The sequence below is a fragment of the Rhinolophus sinicus genome, chromosome 1, assembly GCF_057876585.1.
Source record: "Rhinolophus sinicus isolate RSI-liver-muscle chromosome 1, RSI-T2T, whole genome shotgun sequence".
Lineage (NCBI taxonomy): Eukaryota > Metazoa > Chordata > Mammalia > Chiroptera > Rhinolophidae > Rhinolophus > Rhinolophus sinicus.
The window spans coordinates 91,288,051-91,311,710 of record NC_142501.1 but is presented as its reverse complement, the minus strand read 5'-3'; the positions used below and the strand labels follow the sequence as shown (position 1 = coordinate 91,311,710).

The 23,660-nt window shown below is 42.1% G+C and overlaps 2 protein-coding genes across 32 annotated transcripts in view; one reads left to right on the top strand and one right to left on the bottom strand.

Annotated features, from left to right (window-relative positions):
• The window catches only part of RAD52 (RAD52 DNA repair protein), a 30,472-nt gene extending 28,621 nt beyond the window's left edge, over nt 1–1,851 (top strand). For all 7 annotated transcript variants that reach the window (XM_074325199.2, XM_019711273.3, XM_074325198.2 and 4 more), the window contains one exon: nt 231–1,851. In XM_074325199.2, coding sequence (XP_074181300.1) covers nt 231–292 — 62 coding nt within the window. In that variant the 3' untranslated portion in view covers nt 293–1,851. The remainder of the gene's footprint in view (nt 1–230) is intronic.
• The window catches only part of WNK1 (WNK lysine deficient protein kinase 1), a 145,927-nt gene continuing 123,685 nt past the window's right edge, over nt 1,419–23,660 (bottom strand). For 10 of the 25 annotated variants that reach the window (XM_074325181.2, XM_074325183.2, XM_074325191.2 and 7 more), the window contains 12 exons: nt 22,124–23,571; nt 20,926–21,009; nt 18,360–18,420; nt 15,674–15,747; nt 13,825–14,492; nt 12,985–13,187; nt 11,388–11,582; nt 10,375–10,467; nt 7,940–7,981; nt 5,782–5,808; nt 4,685–4,872; nt 1,419–4,277 (listed from right to left, as the gene is read on the bottom strand). In XM_074325181.2, the coding sequence (XP_074181282.2) occupies nt 3,960–4,277; nt 4,685–4,872; nt 5,782–5,808; nt 7,940–7,981; nt 10,375–10,467; nt 11,388–11,582; nt 12,985–13,187; nt 13,825–14,492; nt 15,674–15,747; nt 18,360–18,420; nt 20,926–21,009; nt 22,124–23,571 (3,401 nt within the window). In that variant the 3' untranslated portion in view covers nt 1,419–3,959. Of the gene's footprint in view, nt 4,278–4,684; nt 4,873–5,781; nt 5,809–7,939; nt 7,982–10,374; nt 10,468–11,387; nt 11,583–12,984; nt 13,188–13,824; nt 14,493–15,673; nt 15,748–18,359; nt 18,421–19,030; nt 19,115–20,925; nt 21,010–22,123; nt 23,572–23,660 lie in introns of all 25 variants that reach the window. The other 15 variants (XM_088801593.1, XM_088801597.1, XM_088801604.1 and 12 more) reach the window with 11 other exon arrangements.

Here is a 23,660-nt window from a genome sequence, read left to right as displayed (position 1 = left end):
CTGAAGCATGACTGCAGTAAGAGCTTTTCCTAGGAAAAGTAGGTCCATCGTGACGTGATTATTATTGCAGCCTGGTCTGGAGCTAACAGAGGGATCTGCCCTCATAACGATTTTCGTTATTGGGCTTTGTTTAAATTAGGATTGTTAACTAACACAATTCAGAAATGACTGAGTTTATTTCTCACTTTAAAATCATGGCAGCTCTATTTAAACGACTTTTTCTTCCACAGGCAACTGTGATTTCTATCAGGAGAACCAGAACATGAAGAAAAGGAAGCTGGAGCCACCTTAACGGAGGCTCAGGTCACATCACTGGACTTAAGAAAACTTTTTGGCTTTAGTTTTATTTTTATTCTGACGGGGATGAGCTTTATTTCCAAGGACTTACCTTCATTCTGACCTCTTCCAAAGGATTTGACTTCTGAAGCCTCCTGCAGGTAAAGCTGAGTGGTTGGAAAACAAGCCCTTTAAAACAGGTCACATACTGCAGTAGGTGGCTCTGGGGAGATGAAATATCTTTTCTTGGGCTCTTGATTACTTATTCCTAGGCCATTTTGTTAATAAATACAGAACTTTTAGGAATCATCAGTGGCCACCTGCTCTGAAGCATAGGAGCCATACTCCTCAGCACCACGTGCCTACAGGAAATGACTGAGTCATCTCTACCGCCCTCACCTTAGGGCGCCATGTTTTAATGCTGAGAACAAAGCCTGCAGTGCTTTTATGTTTCCATTAATTCAGGCTGTAATCTTCATCTATGATAATGTCTCTTACAGATTTACAGTGTCACTACCCTGCACTATTTTCTAATCGAGGAAACAATGATCTAAGGCCAAAGAAAAGGCATTTCAAGAGTGCAAAAGAAATTCTGCACTTTGTAACAAAATAGATCTAAGTAGCTGTTTGTTTCCCCATTTCAGATGTGAGATACCACCCACCTAACATAAATTGTTTCTTCATCATGTCTAGATGTTTCATAATCCTTTCCCCCAAATAATGAGCTTGCAAATTGACTTTTTAAGGTGAAATTTGGGCTGTGCTTTTTATCTAATCTGGAAGCAGTGGCTTTTATTATTTTTTGGATCCCAGACCTGTTTGTGGGGAGCTGGGAACCTGCAGCAAGGAGTGCAGAGGACAGGAAGGCATCCACCATTTCTGCTCCTGCGCAAGAGGCAGCAGCCTCCCTTCACCTCCCCTGTTGTTGCACAGTTCGGTGGTATAGTCAGCTTTTGATTTTGACACCCTAGCATTCTCTTCAGAACAAATAGCACTTTCCTTGTCTGCAGCACAATCTTGGATCCAGTCAGAGTTACTGCTAACCAATGTTCCTGGAGTTAGGAATCCACTTAGAAATTGCACACAAAACAGAGTAAATGAGATCATGAAAAAGGAATTGTCTGGAAATGAAACCCCACAACTCAAAAGCAAAGTTTGGTTTATTTGAATGGTTTCATTAAATAAGTCTACAAAGGTAACAAACTGAAGCACAAGGCGCAATCTTACAAGAAGCGCAACACCCAGAGTTAGTGCAAAATGTACAATTAACGGCTGCGGAGAAACCCCCAAGGTTTGAATTCAGTTTGTTTTTTTTTTAAACAGTGTACATTGTTAAATAATGTAAGGAAAACACTTAAAATTCAGAAAGTTTTTTTTAATGTGGAAAAAAGAGACTCAAAGTGTACTATTAACACAAATAATTTAAACAGTTCAGTAGCACTAGTTCATTCCTCTAGGCTTCAGTTATTTCATCCACAGGAGGGAGAAAAATCAACAGTAAATAAAACCAATTCTTTTTGTGTGAGTGAAGAGATCTCAAAATTATGAAACCAAAATAAAATGTGCTGCATTTGATTCCTTCGTTCCTCTGGTAGAAGGTGTTGTTTCATTTGTCTTAGGTGGTCTGTTTCTCATGCACTCGATACCTTCTTTGTTCTATCCTCACTTGTCATCTCCCCAAAAATTATAAGCAGAGAACAGATTAAGTAAACAATTTTGAAGCAGGGCTTAGAACCCCTGCCCTTCTCATTTCTACCTTCCTAGTACCTTCAGCTTGCATTTGCCTCTCTGGGGACTAGGCTGACTTACTAAAGAGAACAGTGCCCATAAAGGAACGACAGGACGGGCCAGCCAGCCAGGCTCTTCCTACTGTGATTGCTGGGATGTGCCGTGAGGTGGGGGATTAAGAGTCCCACCTTCTTTCCCCATCTTCACAGCTAATAGAGATCCCAAATATAGCCAATTAGGAGAGTATTTCCTGAAAGCTCTGAAAAGAACTGCCCATTAGCACTAAATAATACTGGTTGGTTGCAGTTATTACTTATGGGGAATATTTGTTTATATGAAACGTGAAAATACCAGTTGCGATTGTAGAAATAAAGGTGGCACGAGATTATGATCCTGCAACCGCTTGGATATCATACAGGAAAAGAGTAGGAATAAATAAGCATTCTTCCCTACAATGCTTAATTTAGATGTGGGTCCACTTTCCAGAAAAACAGTACCCCCAGCTGAGAAATGCATGGTACATTTGCAACAAGAAAGCAATCCAAACAGGTTTTCTTAGAGCAACTTTCTCCCTCTGACTTTTCACTCTCAGGTTTCCCAACTTCAAAACCAGCCCCCACTCCCTTCCCTTTATATTCAGCCATTTCTTCTAGGCCTGTTCAAGCCCAGCTCAAATGAGTAAGGCTTCTGGCATCTACTGGCCCGGCATCGCCTATCTTCAAAACAAGTCTGTTCTTCCATTCTTTAGTCTTTTTCATTCACTTATCACACACCACCCTTGAATCTTTTAAATTGTCCAATTTTGTGACAACAACCCTCCTCACTGTTCCTGAAACAGAACTTTCTGCTTTCAACCACTGATGTCGACTTCACTTCTCACCCTGCTCATCTTACACCTGCTCTAGACAAACTAGTTGAATGACCAAAAAAAAGTACTTTCAATTTCCCTTTGGCATAACCCACTGCTGGGGTCTTGTGGCCCTTAGATTTCCTCCCACATGCCCTTTGCTGGTCTGGGGTCTGCTGAGAAGTAGATGCTAACGGCAGAAGCAATGGAAGTCCAAGGCACTAAAATATCCAGCAAGCAATACTGGGACAACAGAAGTATTCAAGTACAGTAATTTATACAATTTTACATTCACATTTATTTATCTAATACAATGGAAATACAAAGGAAAAAGTTAAAGTGTCTCAATAAGTAAAGGACAGAGCTAGCTTTTTTTCAACTTTTTAAACCTTTCATATTTTCATCTTAAAACTACTGTTGTCCAACAACATTTATATATCACAGTGTTATCACATCAAAACTGATGGCAAAGTTGCATGTCCGCAGGGAACGTTTTTTTCTCACTGCTAATGCCGCAGTCGGAGCTGCTAGTATCATTTGCTTAAAGCACTAGTGACCTATCGTAAGAAAGGGCGGGAACCTAGCCCCCTGCTGTCTCTCACTGGGTTCCAGAGAGAGAAAGACAGACAGAAAAGAAAGAAAAAGAGCTGGGGTGGGGTGGGGGAACAGGGTAGGAGAGAGCCCAATTATGTTTTTAGTCTTGTGGTTTAGACGGAGGGAATAAGGGATTTGGGGTGGACACCGAAATGAAAAGGCCCACCCACTTGAAAACAGAGATGGGTTTGGTTTTCCCTTGCGTGCTCTGGCAGCTTCCGCATGGACACCCTTCTCTCTCCTGGCCCTTACTATTGGGCAAAATTGGAGGCAGAGCTCAAAGTTGCCCCATCGCAAGAAAGCTACTCATTCCTTCTTGTCCCACTCCAGTAAATGGAAGAAGGAGGAAGAGTCTCCATCCTGAGGGCTCTAAGCAGTATGAAAAACATTCCTTTCTGGCAAGAAATAACCAGTTAAATGCAGCACTAGGAGTTAGTATACAGGCTACTTTCCCACGCCCCACCTCTCACACTCCACCTCCTGCCCCCCAATCTACTCAGTCAAGTCTCTAGGTCTAAGTGGTCCGCAGGTTGGAACCTGGGGGGTTGCTGATGGATTTCTGCAAATTGCTGATGTTGAAATTCTGTAAGGAGGCAGTTCCCACAGGTTGGAACTGGCCGAGTGGCTGTGGTGCTGGGCCACCTGTCCCACTCCACTGAGTGCCAAAGGGGGGAGCTGGGAAACCGTACTGCTGTGGGGGGCACAGAGACTTGGTGAAGTGACCTAGAGAGGTAGCTGATGCTGCAGGAACGGGGGCAGAGCCGCCCAAGTTTGAGGTCATGGAGACGCACAGCTGACCCGGTGCGGAGAACTTCCTTGCCATTCCAGGGCCCTGAAAACAAAACAACTAATTGTAAAGTGTGGTATGGGTGTAACACGCTTAGATGTGAAGTGGGTGGTGCTAAAATAACTCTAGACCCGGGACTGTTTTCTTATCTTCCAAAACCTTCCCTAATAGTTACTGGCTCTTTACACTTACCAAACGGGCGAGAAAACCCATTCTGATGGGAAGTGGGTGCTATGTGGTTCAGGGTGTGGAAGAAAAAAAGGAGGAAAAAAACAGGTGACCAACAGGGAGGGAGCGAAGGATTCAGGGAAGAAAAATCAAAATCGCTGTCTGGTTTTTGTCTGTCTACGTGTTAACAGTAATGAGCTACAGAAGGTCATGGCAGGGAACGGCAAGCACTGGCCTCAGCGTCTGCCACCCAACGTGCCTCTGACAGATCAGGGAACACGTACCTCGTAGTTCATGTGTCCTCGGCTCCCTCTCCTGCCCGAGAGACTCATGGCGTCTCGGGCCCAGTTGTCCACCAGCTTGTGCAGGTCGTCTGTGAACGTGCCCTTCTTGCTGGCCGTCAGGGCGGGCGGCTGCCCCTGGGCGGCCTGGCTGCTCACTGCTCCCCCCACCGTGTTGGTGCTGCTGGTCCCTGGAGTTAGAGACGCGACAGGACGTAACCATCAAAAGGTGTTGGGATTCGGTTTTCAAGAAGAAGAGAAACTTGACAGAATGATGAATGCAAGCCACAGAACGAGGAGAGGACGGACTGGGAAGCCATGCAAGGAAGGGATTCCAGGGCCTTATGTAGCCCAGTGTTGGGCCTAATGGGGAGGAAACCAGGTTCTGTTCAGGAGCTGTGGGTGAGGCTGAACGACTCAGAACAGTGGTAGCCGCGGGGCAGGGACCTCCTCCGGCCACTCACACGGGATCTTAGGGTGCTGCAACTTTCAGCCAGCACCCACTTTCCCAGCATCGCACTGACCAGGGTGCTACGGGACAGTCAGTGAGGTGAGCTGCTCTAGAATGTTGCAGAATGCAGGGCAAAAAAAAAAAATGACTCCTTGAGCACTGGGGCGGGGTTGAAATAGGAGTTACAGAAATGCAAAGGCAGGTGCCTAGCCCAGGAGAAGATGGGGTTCCAAACCGTGTGGGTACTGCCCAATCTTAGGCATTCTTGAATAGAAAGAGGTGATAAGACACAGCATGCTGTTCAACAGTTTTGTCACCTGGACCCATAAACGTGGGAGGAATGAAGGCTTCAGCCTCTCCCAATTTCCTGTGCGTAAAGAACCTTCTTACTCGTGAGGGAGGTTCTCTGTGTGCGCCTGAATCTTTCAACTCCAGGAAGACGTGCTTTTCCTGAAGATGACCTCAGTTTCGCCTGGTTCATGGATCCTCACCCCTCCCCCTGCCCAGCAGAGCAAGCAGCTCGTGTGGAAGCAAGAGAAACATTCATTCAGCTGAGGGAGGGGCACGAAGGGGAGAAGGAAGCTTTGAGGTTATAATGAAAGAATTCTATTTCTATGGTTGATGAGAAAGAAAGGAGTCTATGTCCTGCCTGATTTCGGCTCTGCTGGAGGGCACACTGAAGATTATTCGAAGAGGCAAGTTTTCGGGAAGAGGGAAAGAAGAGTCATGGTCTTGTTTTTCACCCTCACCCCCCACTTTCTTACCAGATCTCACATTTGCTGCAGAATAAGTCAAAGCTACAAAAGTAACGTGTGAGCCACGAGGCCTTAAGGTATCCAACAATGCTGGGGGCTAAATAAATGCACACTTTCCTGCTTTCAAGGTCAAAGCAGCACCAGGGCACAGCGGCATACAGAAGCAACTCTGCTATGGAAAAGCCCATTCTAATTCATTGCTGGTCTCCAGTCAGGTTGGTACCACACCACTCGGGACGGCACATACAAGCATATCTGCACTAGAGAAACAGCTCATTGTGATGTAGGCTGCAGAGTGGGGGAGCTCACATGCTTCTCACGCCCGAGGCAAGATACGAACCCTGCAAGTGTGTCAGCTCACTTCTTAGTGCCCGCCCGCTGGGGCCACAGGGGGTCGCTATTGCACATACAGTGTGTAAAGGGAAGAGGAAGCCTCCTACGGGACAGGAACCCCAAGTGGGAAATACAGAAGCACAGGAAACAGCCTTCCTCAAGTAGCGAGAGAGAGACAGTGGAGGGTGGGACACAGGCAGCGGGGATGGCCGTGGTGACAATGACATCCAGCAAGCAAGCAGACCACATGCAAGAGGATGGTCATCCTGTCGGAATGACTGCTGCTTAGTGAGCTTGATGGCAAGTGAGACAACACAAGACCCAGAAGTAATCCCAAGTGGGCAGAGCCGTCGGAAGCACAGTCCAGGCAGTGCTGTGGGTGACAGCGTGTACTCACAGAGCTCGTGCGGGAGCCACACCTCCCTAGTCCCATGCGGGCCACCTCCCATGCTATGAGGGCCCTTCACAAGCACATTCACGTCTCATCTGAATCTATGTTACACAGTACTGGGCTCTGAAAACGGGCTTCATACTACAAGGGAGAGCCAACCAAACAGCCCACCCTCTTACTCTGGCTTCTGACACAGACTTTCCCATTATAGGAGGAAACAAACGCATCTTTCTTGACCACAAATGAGCTCCTGGGGAAAGACGACTCTCCAGGCCCGGCAAACGGGGGCGTCCTCAGCCCGCTTCACAGGAAAGCGTTTCAGAACTCTGGTGACACGGCTCTTTCTGAGGACACGTGTGCCTTCCAGGGGGCTGACTAAGCTCTAACCCTTTCTCATTTCTGCCGAAAAGCTCTACAAAGTGGTATGTGCCTTACCACCCAAAATCTAGTTTTTCATTTTTCTCTTGCCCTAATACATTTTCCCTGCCCCACACCGCCAGTCCTACCATGTTTCCCCAAAAATAAGCCCTAGTTAAGATCTCAGCCAGAGGGACGCATTTAGTACCTTACAATGATGTTCCAGAAGACGACATGACTGTATTTGAGTAAATGTAGATTGTTGTACATGAAAAAATAAGACATCCCCTGAAAATACACCCTAATGCGTCTTTTGGAGCAAAAATTAATATAAGACCGGTCTTATTTTCGGGGAAATATGGTATAAGACCCGGTCTTATTTTCAGGGAAACACAGTAGTAACAATGACCTATTTAGTAGCCACAACTTACTGCTCAGTGCCCTAGGGACAGGGTTTTCTGGTTGAGCCTCCAGGGGGCCTTTGGGGTTGTTCATTGTCTGCACTTTAATGAGAAAGCACCAGTCTAAGAAGCCAAACTCAAAGGTGGCCTCGCCAATCTAGCAGACGTGAGGCCTCGGGCTTCGGTACGCTGACCACTGCTGACTGTCCAGTTGGTACAACAGTGGCTGGCACATAGTTCTTGACTAAAGAATTCTTTCCCAAAGGAGTCAGGAGTCCTTGATCTCTCTGAACATATCCATGGGCTTATCAAGCCCTAACTGTCACAGAGGTAGGCTCACAGGGGGTCACCACTGAAAGCATTGACTATGAGGTGATTTCTTATAGTCACCTGGAAGGACAGCCAACGGTCAGTAGTTCAGCATGTTAAAGACTATATTAGAAAAGGGTGCAGAACTAGACAGATGGAAGTAGGGAATCAGGGAGTTGTGAGGCTTCAAGGTTCAAAGAACTCATGGATAACAGGCTTTGCAATCAAGGACCAAAAGTAACAGAAAGAAAAGATAATTACTACAGAGCTGGTTGCAAGGACAGACTTTTTTCACCATCTTCCCTGAAGCACAAAGAGAGAGCAATGTGTTAAAGATAAAGAAACATCAGTGTAAAATATTTAGACTCTCCAAACAGCACACAAAGTCCCAGCAAGAGAAAGCAGGAGGGGAGACAGACTGGTAGGACCTGGGAGACCTTGCCCCGGGGTAGTTAGTTCTATGGAGTCTCTTCCAGGCTGTCACCCTTAGCGTGCTGATCTGGTGGCCTGTGGGGCCTGGCTGCCAGAAGCTGCCTTTCCACACCCAGGCTTCTCATCTAAAAGAGTGATGCCCTGCATTAACATCCAGGATGGGGAGGAATTCCAGTCTCTCAGGTCTCACTGCTTGAATTTCAAAAACCCAAGCAGTCTTTCCACTGACCGTGTCTCACTTTCTGTTTCTCCTGCTGGGTTGTTAACAAGCACCCCATTAAATTCATCAGCAATCAGTTCTACCACCGTAGGCTGGTAGTGCCACTGCTACAGTCTTAAGTTAATTTAAATTGGCTAGAGTTTTCACATCCTAGACATACATACTAATGCCTTCCCCTCTAGAAAGCTCTTTAAAAGTATATGGAAAACAAGCAACTTTTGAACATAAATAAAGCATTAAGCCAAGCCGTGCTTCTAAACTATTATCTATTTTGAGGGCATAGAATAATGCATCCCGACTTCCACCCCTGTAAACACCTGGTTTTTCTGTACAAATTTGCTTTAAATCTGCCTCTTGTGATTTGTTCACCAAGGCTCATGTGCTATATACTGATCTGCCTTCAACAGATGTTGGGCCCCTCACTTTAGACCCAAAAGAAAGAGATAAGATTTAATATTTCTAACCCCTTTCATTTGAACAACAGTGTAATACCACCCACCTTTAAGAGTGTGATGAGAATTTACTGAATTAATTCATTTGAAATGGTACCCATCACATCATTTACAAAAAAGCCTTGGTTCTCTTTATTCCCACAGACACTAGACTGTATACCATAGGCCTGACACGCCACGTTCTACCTCAAAAGACTTACTCCTACTATTAATGTCTTTTCATATTTCTAGTGGGAAATATAAATTAAGTGCTTATTTAAGTGTCAAGACGCTAATAATCTTGTTCCAGCCTAGTTTAACCAGAAAATACATTGACCTGAGCGCTCAAAAATCACACATGCTTGGAGAACTACCCAAGTGGGTAATGCCTTCCACCTCCTCTGCTGAATAGCTCTGGACAGTGACAAGTGAGGCCCAAGGACCTCTGAACCACACGCGGAAATATGATGCCTCAGCACATGCATTTAAGAAGCACGTCAATAACCACATCAGAAGTTTGAGGCCTGACCAGAGAAGATCTTTATCCAAAGATCTTCTACTAAGTACAAAGTTTTCTACTTGAGCCTTATTTTTGTTTTTTTACATTTTTATTTTAGTAGACATTTATTGATTACCATGTGCCAGGTAGGCACCGGCTCATCAGAGGGAAATGATGGGTGTTTCACGGTGCGACCTAGTTTTGTGGCATGATCTTATTTGATTTGTACAACAACCCTAGGAGACAGGCATTGTCTTCATTTCATATATGGGAAGATGGGCTGGAGAGGTTGGCTGACTCGCTATTGTATCCTGTTTTCAAGAAGAAAGCTGGGAAATCCCAGCAATCATGTTAAAAAAGACCAATTTTTCACTTGTAGGTGCTAGGGCTTGGTCTTTAATAGAATAAATGCTTTATGAGAATAACTACACTGAAACCCTTTTTGAACTATTGATTTTATGAAGTTAGAAGGTAGTGGTGGTGAAAAGATCCAGTGAAGAGATACTACCGTGTTTCCCCGAAAATAAGACCGGGTCTTATATTAAGTTTTGCTTCAAAAGATGCATTAGGGCTTATGTTCAGGGGATGTCATCCTGAACAAACTGCTAGGGCTTATTTTCCGGTTAGGTCTCATTTTGGGGGACACACGGTAGCATCTTTTCAGCTGATACGTGGTTAGGCTTAACTGAGAAGAAGAAAAAGATCCCAAACGACTCTTTTACCTGCTTCCAGGACCTAAGTGCATCAGTGGTCAGGACGCTTCCTGTCACTTCTAAAGCCCATGCACGGGTCAGGACTGAAGGGGCTGCTGGAGCCCAGCCTTCCTTGTTCTAAATGACCCAGCACTCTGCACAGCCCCGACACCCCCTCTACCCTGTCATGGACCTGTGAAGAAGCAATTCTACCAGAAAGTCATTTTGAAGTTTATAGAAGCCTATTATGATTTCTACATCTTTTATCATAATTAACATGGGGACCCAAACTTCTGAGGGTAATAGTTCAGCCAAGCCGCTGAGTAGATGACACACAGAGACAAATGAAAATGGACTGCGTGAAATATCAGATCCAAGCAGCAGAAAAACAAGGACGAGGAAGGAGTAAAGGTGTTACACACAAAGAGCCAAGCAGGGCGTACTCAGAAATCGGGTCCTCCTGCCACCAGGTTTGAATGTCACCTGCTCAGAGGCACAGTTAAACTTCGCACAGCCTGTGAGAGGGGAGAAAGGGGAGAACAGAGAGAGAAGAGACAGAACACAACTACAAGATGTTAGAAACTTGAGGCTGGAGTGGTGAAATGTGCTAAGATGGACACGGAAGAACAAGCTTCTAGGGAAAGGTCAGATACGTAAGACAGGAGAAGTGGGCCTCAGTTGCCTCCACCTGTAAAATGCTGAAGCCTTTCCCGGTGGGAATACTGCTAGCTTGTTTGTGCTGCAACAAGTACACTCGTGTTGCAAAGAGACGATCTAATCTCGAATTTCAGTGACACTGTGGCAAAAGCACCTGGCTAGCTATATTTCCTTTCATTCTTTTCTACCCAGACACCCAACTCCTTTCAGTTCTTGTTCTAAAGTTACTAGAAGCTCTTTCCTCTACAGGAATGTTCTGAGTGATCATTAATAAATAAAACTGCATTTGGGAAGTGGATTATAGATAAAAAAATTGAATCATCATGCTATTCATCTTAGTATGCTACTCCCATACTTAGAAGTTAAAAAAGTCTACACTGGCTGAGCAAATGCATTAGCTTTCAGAAACTGCTAAAACCCCTTAGAATTTAGTTCAGGGAATCTCAGTCTAGTCTTAAAGCCTAAGTTACAATCCCAAATGAGTCATTTATTTAGTCCAGGCCTCATATAGGTCACAGATGTAACTTTTTGCTGTGATTCCTCAAAGAAAAGCTGTTTACCTGATGGCAGCCACGAGTGCACCTTTTCTAACCATTACCCAACTTCTCCTTTCAGCCCAAAGGGCCTTAAATGTACGACACACAGGCTGTGTTCTGGTCAGCTGGTCAGCTCCAACCCACCTTAACAACAGGGGGCTCGTTAGGCTTTTTCCCGGACGTGGCAATAGCTACCTCCATGTTCATGTTTCTGGAAGGTGATGGTTGCTTTGATTTCTTACCTTGACCCGGAGCAGAAAGGCTTGGTACTGAAATGGCACCATCACTGGTGAAGGCTGAATAGAGGTTGTCACTGGAGGGAGATGGCTTAAGTGGCTGTAATAGCTGATTCTGCCCCGTCTCTGGGATGTTGCCAGGAGGGTGGAGGGTCTGCTGGGGGTGCAAGACTGACGCTGCACTCTGACCAGATAAATTACCTGCCAGAATGTAAAGCGACATGAGGCAACATGTACAGCTTTCCCAACGCCCTTAACAGGCACTGTCCTTATACCTCCAATTCGGCCCACTGACTGGTAACTAATGGGTCAAAAGCTGTACCTGATGAATTAACGAGAGGGGAAGTTAGCAATGACATGCGAATCGACGGGCAACAGGGCTCAGGAAACTATCCCAAGAGATTTTCAGCTTCAGATAACCCAGATGGTTCACGAATCTGAGCTAAGACTAGCATATGCTGTGGATACGAGAGAATTCCATTTTGCAATTCCACAGCTACCTTTTTTACCCAACTCTAACACACTGAGTCGGATCACAATACAGATAGGTTTGGTAAGCAGTCTCTGTTTAGTCTTTCTTTTAAGCATGTGTCAGATCATGTACAAAATGATGGAGGTGACTAGAGTCATGCATATTTAGAATTATACGTAGTAGGTGGCCTTTAATCACCAGTCAGGTGTCTTGAAATTGACTACTACTTTCTCTGTCCCTTAGTAACTAGCAGAAAAGAAGTCCATCCAAAAATTATGTCAAAATTGGGGTCAGAATCTGAATTAGCTGATATCCCTTAGAATCACATCTCTACTAATGAATTGGTTTTAACATGCTAGAGAAGGGTTTGGGTCTCTAAAATCTTCCAGAGAATGGAAAGCTGCTAACTAAAAAGTTTACAACTGCTCTCCAACCTCTTTCTCTTGGATCTGCGGAACAGCTATGAGGTATGAACTTACTTCAGACTTTTCTACTTTTCAACTAATTATCTGTTAACATTACCATAATTTCACCGAAGGGTAAAAACTCTTTATCACAATTAAAATGGGTAACTATAATTTATTACAAGAGTTTATGATGTAACTATTTTTTAAATTACAACCACTAGTTCTTTATTCCAATATAGGTAATGAAATAAAAACTTTAAGCAAGGAAATTACCGCTAAGACATAACTAAATATCTATATGAAATTTATATTCACCCCAGTTACAAGTACAATGAATTCATTCATTAAAAGGCAGAACCTACCTGAAGTTTACTAAGTAGAGATCAATGTATTTTCTTCCAACTGCCCAAGAGTTGGGGAAATGTGAGGTGAGTTACCAGGCAAACTAAATGTTTTATCCTTAAGAACTATAAATGAAGGCTACCAGTAGACAGCAATACAGATTACAATAGAATAAGCCAATGTACTCACCCAGTCTACTTCTATAGACTAAAAAAGAGGTACTATAAATATGGGGAGCACAGAATTCAAGGAAGTAAGAATATCAGGTAAGTCAAACTCCTTTGAAATTTAACAAAAATAATATGTTCAATAGGTTTTAGGTACCACTGGAGACAGAAACAAAAGATGGGACAGCCAAAGCTGACCTGGGTCAGGGGTTTACCTGAAAGCTGGGGGCTTTTACTCGCCAAGGAACTGACGCGACTAGATTTGCTGCCTTTGCTTTTAGTGGGTCGCCTTCTTCTCCCTGAAAGGGGGGCAGCTGGGGGAATGATGACAGCAGGAGGAACCTTGCCCAGTTTGGTATACAAAGATTCAATTTCATGCTTCTGGCGACTCTGCAGGTCTTGAATCTCTTTAAGATGTCTATGAAAGATAACCGAACATAATTCAAAAATATAAAACCATCTTCATTGAAACAAGAATTAACGTATTTGTTAACCTCCACTCAAGTATTTACTTACTTTTGAATCTTTGCCCCAAATGTACTTAATCTAATTTCTACTCCCTCGAGATTCTAGTTTGTTAATTCATCTTGCTGGCCTCCATTACCTGAGCCAAAACCCAACAAGCTCCTGGCCAACAACAAATGGATGATGATGTGTCAGGAGAGCAAAATTTCCTGACTTGTGAGGCTAGACAGCTGCTCTGATCTCATCTGCCAAATATGATCAACAAAACCTGCTAGCATCATCTGCACTGGATTCTTTTGGTAGACTAGTAAACAGCCAAGATTAGTTAATACTGATAAAAAGTGCTATTAATAAAAATAATAATATAGTAACAATACAAAGGTGCCAGAGAAGAGCTGTAACTAGAAATGCTGAGTCTTTTTGAGGACAAGAGACCCCATAAGAACTACATTCAGATAACTAGCTTTTGCATATCACCCTCTCTTTAAAAGAAATGAGATACAAGCATATTGCAGTGAAAAGAATATTAATCTAGGCACCATGAGTTCGGTTTGCTTCTGCCATTCTTTCACAGGAGCAAATATACTTACTTTTCTCGTAGTCGTCGCAGCTCTAACTTTAAGTCTTCATCTTCAATATCTGACTCATTGTCACTACTCATGTAAGAGGAGTTGAGTGAGTTACTAAGGCTTTGACTTAGATTCTGGATGGGAAGGCTCCTGGAGCTCAGCTGATGGGGGGAGTGTGGACTCCCTGAACCATCATCCACATCCCTGCTTAGAAAGGCAGCCTCGAGGTCAGAAGATGGCCCGTTCAGGTGTGAAGGCTCTAAAAGGTCAGGCTTTTCTTTCTTTGGTATTGCAGCAGGAAGAACATCTTGTTCCAAATCCGTAAAAGGAGGAGGAGGAGATACCATTGGTCCCTCTTTCTTTGCCTCAGCGATCGTGTCTGCAGTTCTCGATACAGAGAAACGACCTACTTTGTTTGCTGTCGTTGTCATCTGAAAACGTCCAACCTTGGTGTGCTGCCCAGTTTCTGAGTTTGCTTCTGAGGCAGGAATTTTGTGGGCACTATCTGGCATATCTAAAGAGACACGACGGATGGTTACTCCATTAGGCCCTGGCTTCACCAGGGTACTTTCTGGACTACTGCTTGACAGCAAGGAGGACTCTGAAGTGCTGGACTCAAAATGAACAGACTTTGCATCTTCTGACTTATTTTTACCCTCTTTCTGGGCATCATCCATTGCAACTGAAACCTGATGGAAAGATTAAAAGACAAAGTCCCCAATATTTGATTTTCAGAATGGACCATAAAAAAAAATGGAATCACTTTATTTCCTAGCCAGTAAGTAGTCTGTCTGTTTACATAGTCCCTCTGTATTTGACTGTGAAAATAAATAGGATACCATTATAGAGAACAACCTATGTGTACTGAGAAGCACAGATGAGATGTAGATTCTGAGTGGCTGGCTATCTTACCGAGTAAATGACTTACTTTCATATCTTACATTATGCACAGGACTCAGACTCAAATATTAGTGAAAATATAAATAACAACTGGTCATGGAATCGTGAAGGCTGCTTGTGAATAAGAAAAACTACAATGATTAAATCCAATAAAAGTTAAAAGACAGCTAAGCTTCAAGAATCGACACAACTAAGGTACTAATAGGAGGATCCTTGTCCTAGTTTGTCCATGGATTATAAATACACACTTAATTCAGCCATAAGCTCTCAGAGCCTCAGTTTCCAAGTGAGAAAAGTATTGTCGACTGCCCCCAACTCCAAGTGCTATCATGAGAACAATCGGAAAGTAGTTGTGAAAGTCGAAATAAAAAGGATTTTCACAGCTGGTTTGGCAGTACATACTAATAGTCTGAAAATGCTCCCTTACTGCGCCAACTGGAAAAATTAAAGGATATGCTATCACTTGATGCTGACTCAGTATTTTTACTTCAGAAATTAATCCTAAGGAGATTATCCTAAATGTGGAAAATATTTTTATACACAAAGATGTTTATGGTTACTTCACTTATTATGTTGGAAAAGCAACCTATGAGTAACAGGAAAATGATTTGGTAAATGAATTACTAGATGGGAAAAAAAGCTATAAAGTATCATTCAGAGGAGAAGCAGGGTCAGTTTTAGATGCATGTACATGGAAAACGGAATGGAAGGAAGTACACCCCAAAAAAGTAATCCTGGAGAGCGTGGGAGGATGGGCAGATAGTATCACAACCTATTATTTCTCTACTGGTCTATATTTCTTTCAATTAGCATGTATTATTTTTAAGGGGAAAATAAGAGCTATAAAGTGCTATACAAAAGAACAACATCGCCAAATTGGCAATTATGTCCCAAAAGGTAGGTAATAATTTTATTAACTACACACTCCCCCAAAAGAGGGAATCAAGGCAAGGAAAAGCCATCGTCTTACCTGAAATCTCCCCGTCTTAAAAACACCAGTTCCTGAACTAGTTGCTAGGACAATACCTTCTGTGACTTGAGAAACTGAAAGAAAGAGATGTAGACAAAAAGAACTTATATCAGCATCACTTTTTAGTTAGCCTCTTTTCAGGCGTCCACTGGGGTCTTGGAGCATAACCCCCACAGATAGGGGGGGCCACTGTATAACAAAAGCAGCTTTGCAGCTTAACTTCAACATTAAGAGATATAAAAACTAAGGTTAACAGGCAGTTATACTCAACTGTTCATTCTTTAGCTCAAAGATATAAATAAGTGAAGGTAACAATGAGGTTCTACTTAGGATATTAAAGACCTATTTTTACATGAAAACCAGCTATTGCAAATTGATTAGGCAGCACTTAGGCAAAATCCTAGAACAGGGCAGTAAAGGTGTCAGAATCATTGGTAAGTAGTTTGGAGCAACTTTAAAGCCACCTAGGTCCTCCTCTCTGGGGACAATCACTTGTTTGAGTTTTTTTCTAAAGATAAAGTAGATCTATCTATATGAGCATTTTCCTTATTTTATACAACTAGTAGAATACCGATTTTGGTATTTTCATTTAATGATAGAATTTAGAGTTCATTCTATATCAATGTCTCATTCTTTTTAATGGCTGCATCGTCTTGTGCATCATATAAATTTTCAAAAGGTGTACCACATTTTAACTAGGCTTTTACTGATGAATATTTAAGTTATTCAAACCTCTTGCTATTATAAAAATGCTCTAATAAATATTTTCTTATAGATCTGTGGAATAAATACCTAAGAATGGAAGTGCTGAATCATTTCAATTAAAAACTTTGATAGACATTACTAAATTGATCTCCAAAGAGGCCGCACCAAGTTGTTAAACTCCTGAATTTACCAATGAGAAGCGGGAAATGCTATCACGTGGAGTTTTACTTTGTATTTCTGTTACCACGAAGGAAGTTAAGTATGTTCATGCCTAAGTTTATTTTTTTCTGTATCTTTTGACTACTTTGGGGGCCATGTTGAATTTATAGGAACTTTATTAGCAAAAATAGCCCTTATTGTGATACGAATAGATGTACACACACACATTCTCCAGTTTTTCATTTATCTTTGACTGAATGGCATTTTCTTTCCATGCCGAAAAATTTAAATTTATTACTACTTCTGGGTTGGGTATTAAACGTAATAACACCTTTCTCTCTCTCAGGGATTATCAAACTGCAATCCATGGACTAAATTCAGCCCACTGCTTGTTTCTGTAAATAAATTTTACTGGAACACAGCTAAACTCACTCATGTATGTACTGTCTGCTGCTGCTTTGGGGCTACAACAGAAGATCTGAGTAGTTGTGACAGAGACTATAGGATCAACAAAACCTAAAATATTTACTTTCTGGCCTTTTACAGAAAAAGTTTGTTGACCCTGCTCTAAACAGTTGAAAGAAAACTATTCCTTTTATGTCTTCTTTACAGTACTACTTTATGACATCACTTTCCATCTCTGATCACTCTGGAATCATTTCAATCTAGGCCAGCGATCTATCTTTGCATTTTCCAGATGGCTGTCTAGTTGTCCCAAACCATTTACTGAAACAGCCCATCATTCTCTGATTTGAAAGGCCACCTTTTTCATATTCTACATTCTCTTTTAGTTTGTCCACTTCTAGACTCTATAGTTTGTCCCAGTGATTTTCAAGTCACTTCTTATAAAATGAGAGCCAATTCCCTTAAAAATATTTTAATTTAGACGGGTTTTAAGTGAAATTTAGCATTTAAAAAAGCCAGGAAGAAGTAACAGCATTTAAGTAATCTCATTAATAGTTATATAGGAAAATACATTTATGTCAGGTGGTACTGAGAATGGACATACTATAAAAAGGGAAAATTAATATTAGGCATGTGCCATATAAAAATCACACTGAATAAGTATGGCTCACATTTAACATTTTCACTTTTGAATAAATCTAATTCTGAAAGACAAGGCGACAAAAAATACAAGCTTTAATTTCCTAGGTTCTGTGGGACTGATGATTTAGTAAAAATCGATTCATAACAAAACTTTAGAGTAGCAGTAGTTGATATAAATTAATGACTAAACACATGGCGACAAAAGTACTAATGAAATACTCAAGTTGCTGGTATAAATAATTTTTACAAAATTAAGTTGGAAATATGCCTTTCTACAGAGATTATATTTTATGGACATGTCAATTTTAAAGACTCCAGAAATAGATAAAAATAATGCTTAAACTGAATAATTGAAATCTTGTATTTGTTCAAGTTTATCTCTATCTCTATATGTTCAGTGTCACAAAAGCCAAGAGGTTACCAGTTACCAGTAAGCTAACTTTTGCGTATGTATGCTTGAATTTCCTCATCTCTCTTAGCAAGGATCTGGTCTAGCTAATAACAAAGGGTTTTATGCTAAGAAACTATCATTACCCTTTGCATGCTCTCCCTCCAAAAAAAAGAACAATGTAAAAGATTTATTGATTTGCTAATATTACATCCTCTGGATATTAGTATCAATGCTCCTCAGTCATGAAATACATAAAAATGTTCTTTAAAATAATCTCAAATACACCTACATTCTCAAGAATGTGTCTTTAAAAGAGTAACCTTTCAAGTGAATTACAGGGAGGTTTGGAAGTGGTAATAGAAAAGGAAGGAGGATGCTTCTCACCGTCCTTCTGAGGCTGTGCTCCCGCTTCTGACACTGCTGTTGGAGCCGCCACGGACACAGGCTGCAAAACACATACACACAGAGACCACAAAATCTTTAGCTCAGTCACTCTTTTGTCCTGCTGCTTTTCCTCTGGTCTTTTTAAAGGGCAGAAAGACAGTACATGTGAAGAAACACTTATGTCTGAGGGAATTTTCTTTCCTTTTTTTACAGCCTAAAAATAAGTCCAATGTAAAGAAACACAGATTTTTTTTAAGAAGAATTTTTGAGTCTTAGCCCTTCTATACGGCTTTCTTCATTTTTCTCTCATGGGATACTTGAGTATAACTTGAATATTCATAGAAAAGTAGTTTTAATCGGAACATTATTGTGTCACAAGCCTAAAAGGAAGAAGTTAAAACTTTAAATTATAGCCTCCTCCAAAGCATAAATACAAAATCCATAGGATTGATCTATGGTATAATTCTAACCAGAGGTAAGAAAAGTATTTTTCCAATCAAATCTCTTTCATAATTATTCTGTTGGGTCAATCTTTCATTAATCTGTCTCATTTTTGTTGGCTGCAACAAGCAGGTTAAAAGTACTAATAATAGTCTAGCTTACAGTTTATGTCCCAGGAACATAATATATTAGGGTTATGGGAAGATCTAATCAAGATTTGCAAAGCTTACACCGACTGCACACGTCACCTCAGTAGTCTCTGAACTAAGCGCTCTTCTCAGCTGAGCGTCAAGGTCTTGCAGAGGCTGCTGGGACTGAGCAAAAACCAGCACAGTAAGTCTAGATCTTTGGTGCATTCACAGCCACTACGGACAGCCAACTTGTTATATAGGACATACTGTTTTATGCATCAGCCTGACACAACATAACATTTGTCTATTCACTGAATATAAAATTCAATATACTAAGTTCAACTTAGTTATGCTGTTGGAATGATTTAGCAGTCTCTCCAAAATTCTGTCAACCTCTCAAGCCTTAGAGAAACTTACATTTATTTTTATTGTTTCTAATTTCTTACCTTTTATATTTGAGGTTACTTAAAGAGATAGAAAAGTTGTCTATTTGTCCTCTCCTTAAAAATATATTCTGAAGAATGTATGGAGATCTATTAGCAATAATTGTATCACCTTCCCCGTTTCTTTCTCAGAGCTTGTCCTTATGAATAAAAGATGGTCCTAACAATCTATATGCTTACACCCTATAGATGGCCGCAAGGAGGAACGGGAGGTCTGAGTATTCATTCCATCCTGTTACCTGGGCCATATTGCCATCGTCCCCAAGACCATCACTTTCACCCTTTGCCACAGTCTCTAATCCTACATCTATCTTGGCTTCTATCAACTGACTCTTCTATAGCCTTTACAAATGCTTTTCCTTCTCTATATGCAGGCATAACTATCCAGCCACCCTCATCCCTCCACATGTCTCACTTACTGTTTCTCATCACACTTTGAGTCCTCTTAGGAATTTGAATACGTTTTCAATGGGAAAATAGGTTTAAAACTGCTAATTTACAGACTTTCACAATACAATTTTTTCAAAACTTAGTGGCTGATGGAGTGGGTTCTTGGTTGGCGTTATTACTTTATTATAGCAAGTTCCTTAAATTATGTTCTACTGTGTATCTGGGATTCCAGAAGTAGGGATAAATGCAGACTTCTCAAATTAGTGATTTACCATGATTTTCTTATATGATTCTAAAATAAATTCCTAATTTAATTTCAATGTTTACTAGCCTGTCCCACAACAGAAGCTTTTCCATGGTTACAATGGATGCATAACGAGTACTTCCTATGGGAATTCAACTAAATGTGTGGGTGGCAGGGTAGGCTGGGGAAGGGAAGAAGAATGTAAATAGTGCAGACGATCCTGCCCACACTCTAGCCATGAGCAGAATGAACGAGGTGGGAGTCTCACAGGAACGCCACTGGTCTCCGTTCCGCTGGGAGTAATCTCATGTTAGCCGAGCTGTGTGATTTTTGTATTTAAAGCTATAATATGTATTTTTTATGAAATGTCACCCTTATACCCACTTACATATAAGCCAATTACTTTATTAGGTGGTCACTGAAAGAAACGTCGAATTCAAGGAAAAACTGGTTGCAACTGAATTCACAGAAAAAGGGCATTATCAGTTATCAGTATGGTACCGTTTCTTAAGGAACTTTCAAAGTTAATTTTGTTTACATGTAATTTTTTACTTCCACAATGACCTAGGACTGTTTATCTCATACTTAAGATACTCATGTCCAGCTGGTATTCTATGAAAGTGTGAATGAGGGAAGGTATTGTATTTGTCTGGCAAAATGTCAACCTGGCTATTTTCTTTCTTCCTAAGATATGAAAAAATAATATTACATGTTTTTCGGATTACTTGAAGCAACATTACAAAAGAACTATGAAGCCTCTTACTTTAAGTAGGGCCTCATCATCTACATTGTTTTAAAAGAAAGTTGTTACAATGTCAAAGTCAAGTAGAAGCCAGAAGATTGTGCAATGGAGAATTTAAATAAGCTTGATAAAAGGAAGTAGGGGTACAAAAAAAAATCTGCCAAGTCTTGGGTACCTGAGTTAGTGAAGGTCCTGGCAAAGGTGGCAGCTGCTCACCGGATGGAGTGCCAGCTGGAAATTCAGTACCCATTGTCAGCACCTACAAACAGTGAAGGGAAATTCAATCCATGCGATACTAACAATAAAGACTGTATACTGGACAGCAAATCAACTAATTCCAATGCAGAAGCGTAAGAATAAGACATATCTAGTTAAAGTATGCTTGTCACCTGGCTTACACTCTGGTATCTGTCTTAAATAAAGGACATTATAACGATGATACTAGTAAAATTTGATAAAAGGTTATTCTGTAGGGAAAATAGAGAGAACAAAGGCTGTACGGACATGAGAGGCACAGTCCAGATAGTCCTGAATCACTGATTTGGTACAGTACAATCAGGCTCTTCCTAATACAGACAAGACTTTTCAGAGAAAACGAAACAGTTCAGAAACAACCAAGGGGCAGGTCTGATAACAAAAGGCATCAGAAATCTAATACCATCAAGCTATTCATTTTGCATGAAGCTTCTATATTACCCTACAGTACAAAGAATCTCCCATCAGTGGCAATGCATAAAGCTGAGTGAAGCATACAACACAGTAAAAAAACAAACAACAACAAAATACACCCTCGTTCTTGGAGATCAGAGATTGACGATGGCAGAATGAGAGGAAATCCACCATAGCAGAAATTTGAAAACACATTCTAGTTATTTTATTCCTAGGATTAGATTCTCTTCTCCTTCTCTTTATCAAATTTGTCAGACTTCCAATGTTTTATGAATCCCATATTGTCCATCTGTGGAATCTAAGCAAAGCAGAAAATCTGCTTCATTTTCATTAAAACAAAGACTGAACTGCTGTTACTATGTATAATTGCCAGCAGAAGCATTTAGGATACAGACTTCTTCAGTTTGCACCAATTAGGAAGAAATGCCTGTAATTTTACCTGATTACTATAAATTCTTAGAAAATCGTGCAGTATAATGCCCGAATCCTGCCATATTTCAAAAGAAAAAGGTATCTCATGCTCACTGTACATATTTTCTTACAATTGCCTTCAATCGATTTATTTAATACATACTAAGTGCCTACTATAAGCCTGGCATCTTTATAATCTTCATTTGTAATTTGCAAGGCTGAGCTGACAAAATGCCTTTATTAGGGGAAAACAAGAGCAGTCGTATTTATCAATTTCAAAACCAGAGTCTTACTGGAGCTTTAGTTATGGGTGGCTTTGAGGGCGCAGTGGCAGGTTTCACTCCTGGTGCAGTGCTGACTGGGGCTGAGACATAGCTGACTGGGGTAGACGCTTGCCCAGGTGTCACCACTGGCATGACAGACAAACCAGCTGTCCCTAACGGCAAACTGGTGGGTGGTAAGCAAGTACTTGTGGTGGAAGTCATGAGTTTGCTGGGTGCGATGGCAGTGGTGGGGACGCCTGGCGTGACACTGGTCTCTACTACTAGTGACGTCTCCAGTGAAACAGAGGCATGCTGAGCTCCGGAGGAGCTGTGTTCACTGAACAGGGACCGCAGCTTTTCCTCTAGAGTCTTTATGTCGTCGATCCCAGGAGCTTTGGGCTGTGTATCTGTATCTACTTCAGGACAATGCACGTGGGGCTGGTTGGGGAGCAAAGCTGGTTGAGGCTGGCTATGAATTAGTGTCTGCTGTACAGCAGGCACATTGGCAACAGGTTGTACCATGGGTGGGACGCTGGGTCCTTGGGGGAGTAATGGTGTAGATGCAGGTCCTGCTGCTTGGGGAAGGACAGGAGTAGACACTACAGCTGATGGAATGGCTGAAGGATGTACCCCACCGGCCTGAGAACTAGCACTAGACACTCCTGCTCCAGCGGAAGAGGACGAAGATGCAGAGTGGGACAAAGCCACTCCAGTCGAGCTGCTATGAGATGTTTTATCTAGTGAGTGTGCACTGACCACCACCGTTTCAGCTAGAGTAGGAGCGGAGGCGCTGCTGCTTAGCTGAAGAGCCGGCTGAGAGGTTATGCTTGAGAATGGAGTGGCGGTGGAAACTGAGGTTAACGTGGCGACCCCCGTGGTACTGCCCGCTGACTGCTGAGGTAATACAGGTGCAGGCTTGGCCCCTGGGGCAGCAGCACTGCCCCCTGCAGAGGTTGAACTTGAAACTGGTACAGAGGAGGAAGTTCCTGTTCTAGCAACAATGTTCCCAGATGTGGCGGCCTGAACTGACTTGGATGTGGTAGAGCCTGAGACAATTGCAGGTATTGTGATGCTTGAAGCCACAGTGGGAGGTACTGGTGATTCAGACACGGGTGGCACAGGGAGACCACTTGAAGTTTTTACACCTGTGCAGGTGGCAACTCCAGCAATCCCCTTTTCAGTGGGCACCGTCATCTCAGGCTGAGTTACTGACGTAGAAATGTCATTAAGAGGGCAGCTAATTACAGGGACAGATACTGAAGGTGTGGCTGCTGCTGTGGCTGGGACTCCAGCAATGCTACTCATGGAAGGAGGGCCTGCTGGGAATGTTGGTCCTGTCTGACTGATGTTGGGAGGTGCTGTACTGGGTCCTTCTGTCATTTGGGCATTTCTAAGTTCAGAAAAGGCCTGCTGGAGACTAAGGGATGAAGCAGAGTGAGACAAGTTCATTCCAGCACCAGGAGATGTAGAGGCAGCAACTGCAAAGGAAAATAAAAAATTCACAATCAGTTCATTTCAAAGGGTGCATTTAAAAGATTGTCCTAACAATCTAGTTTTGGATTACCAA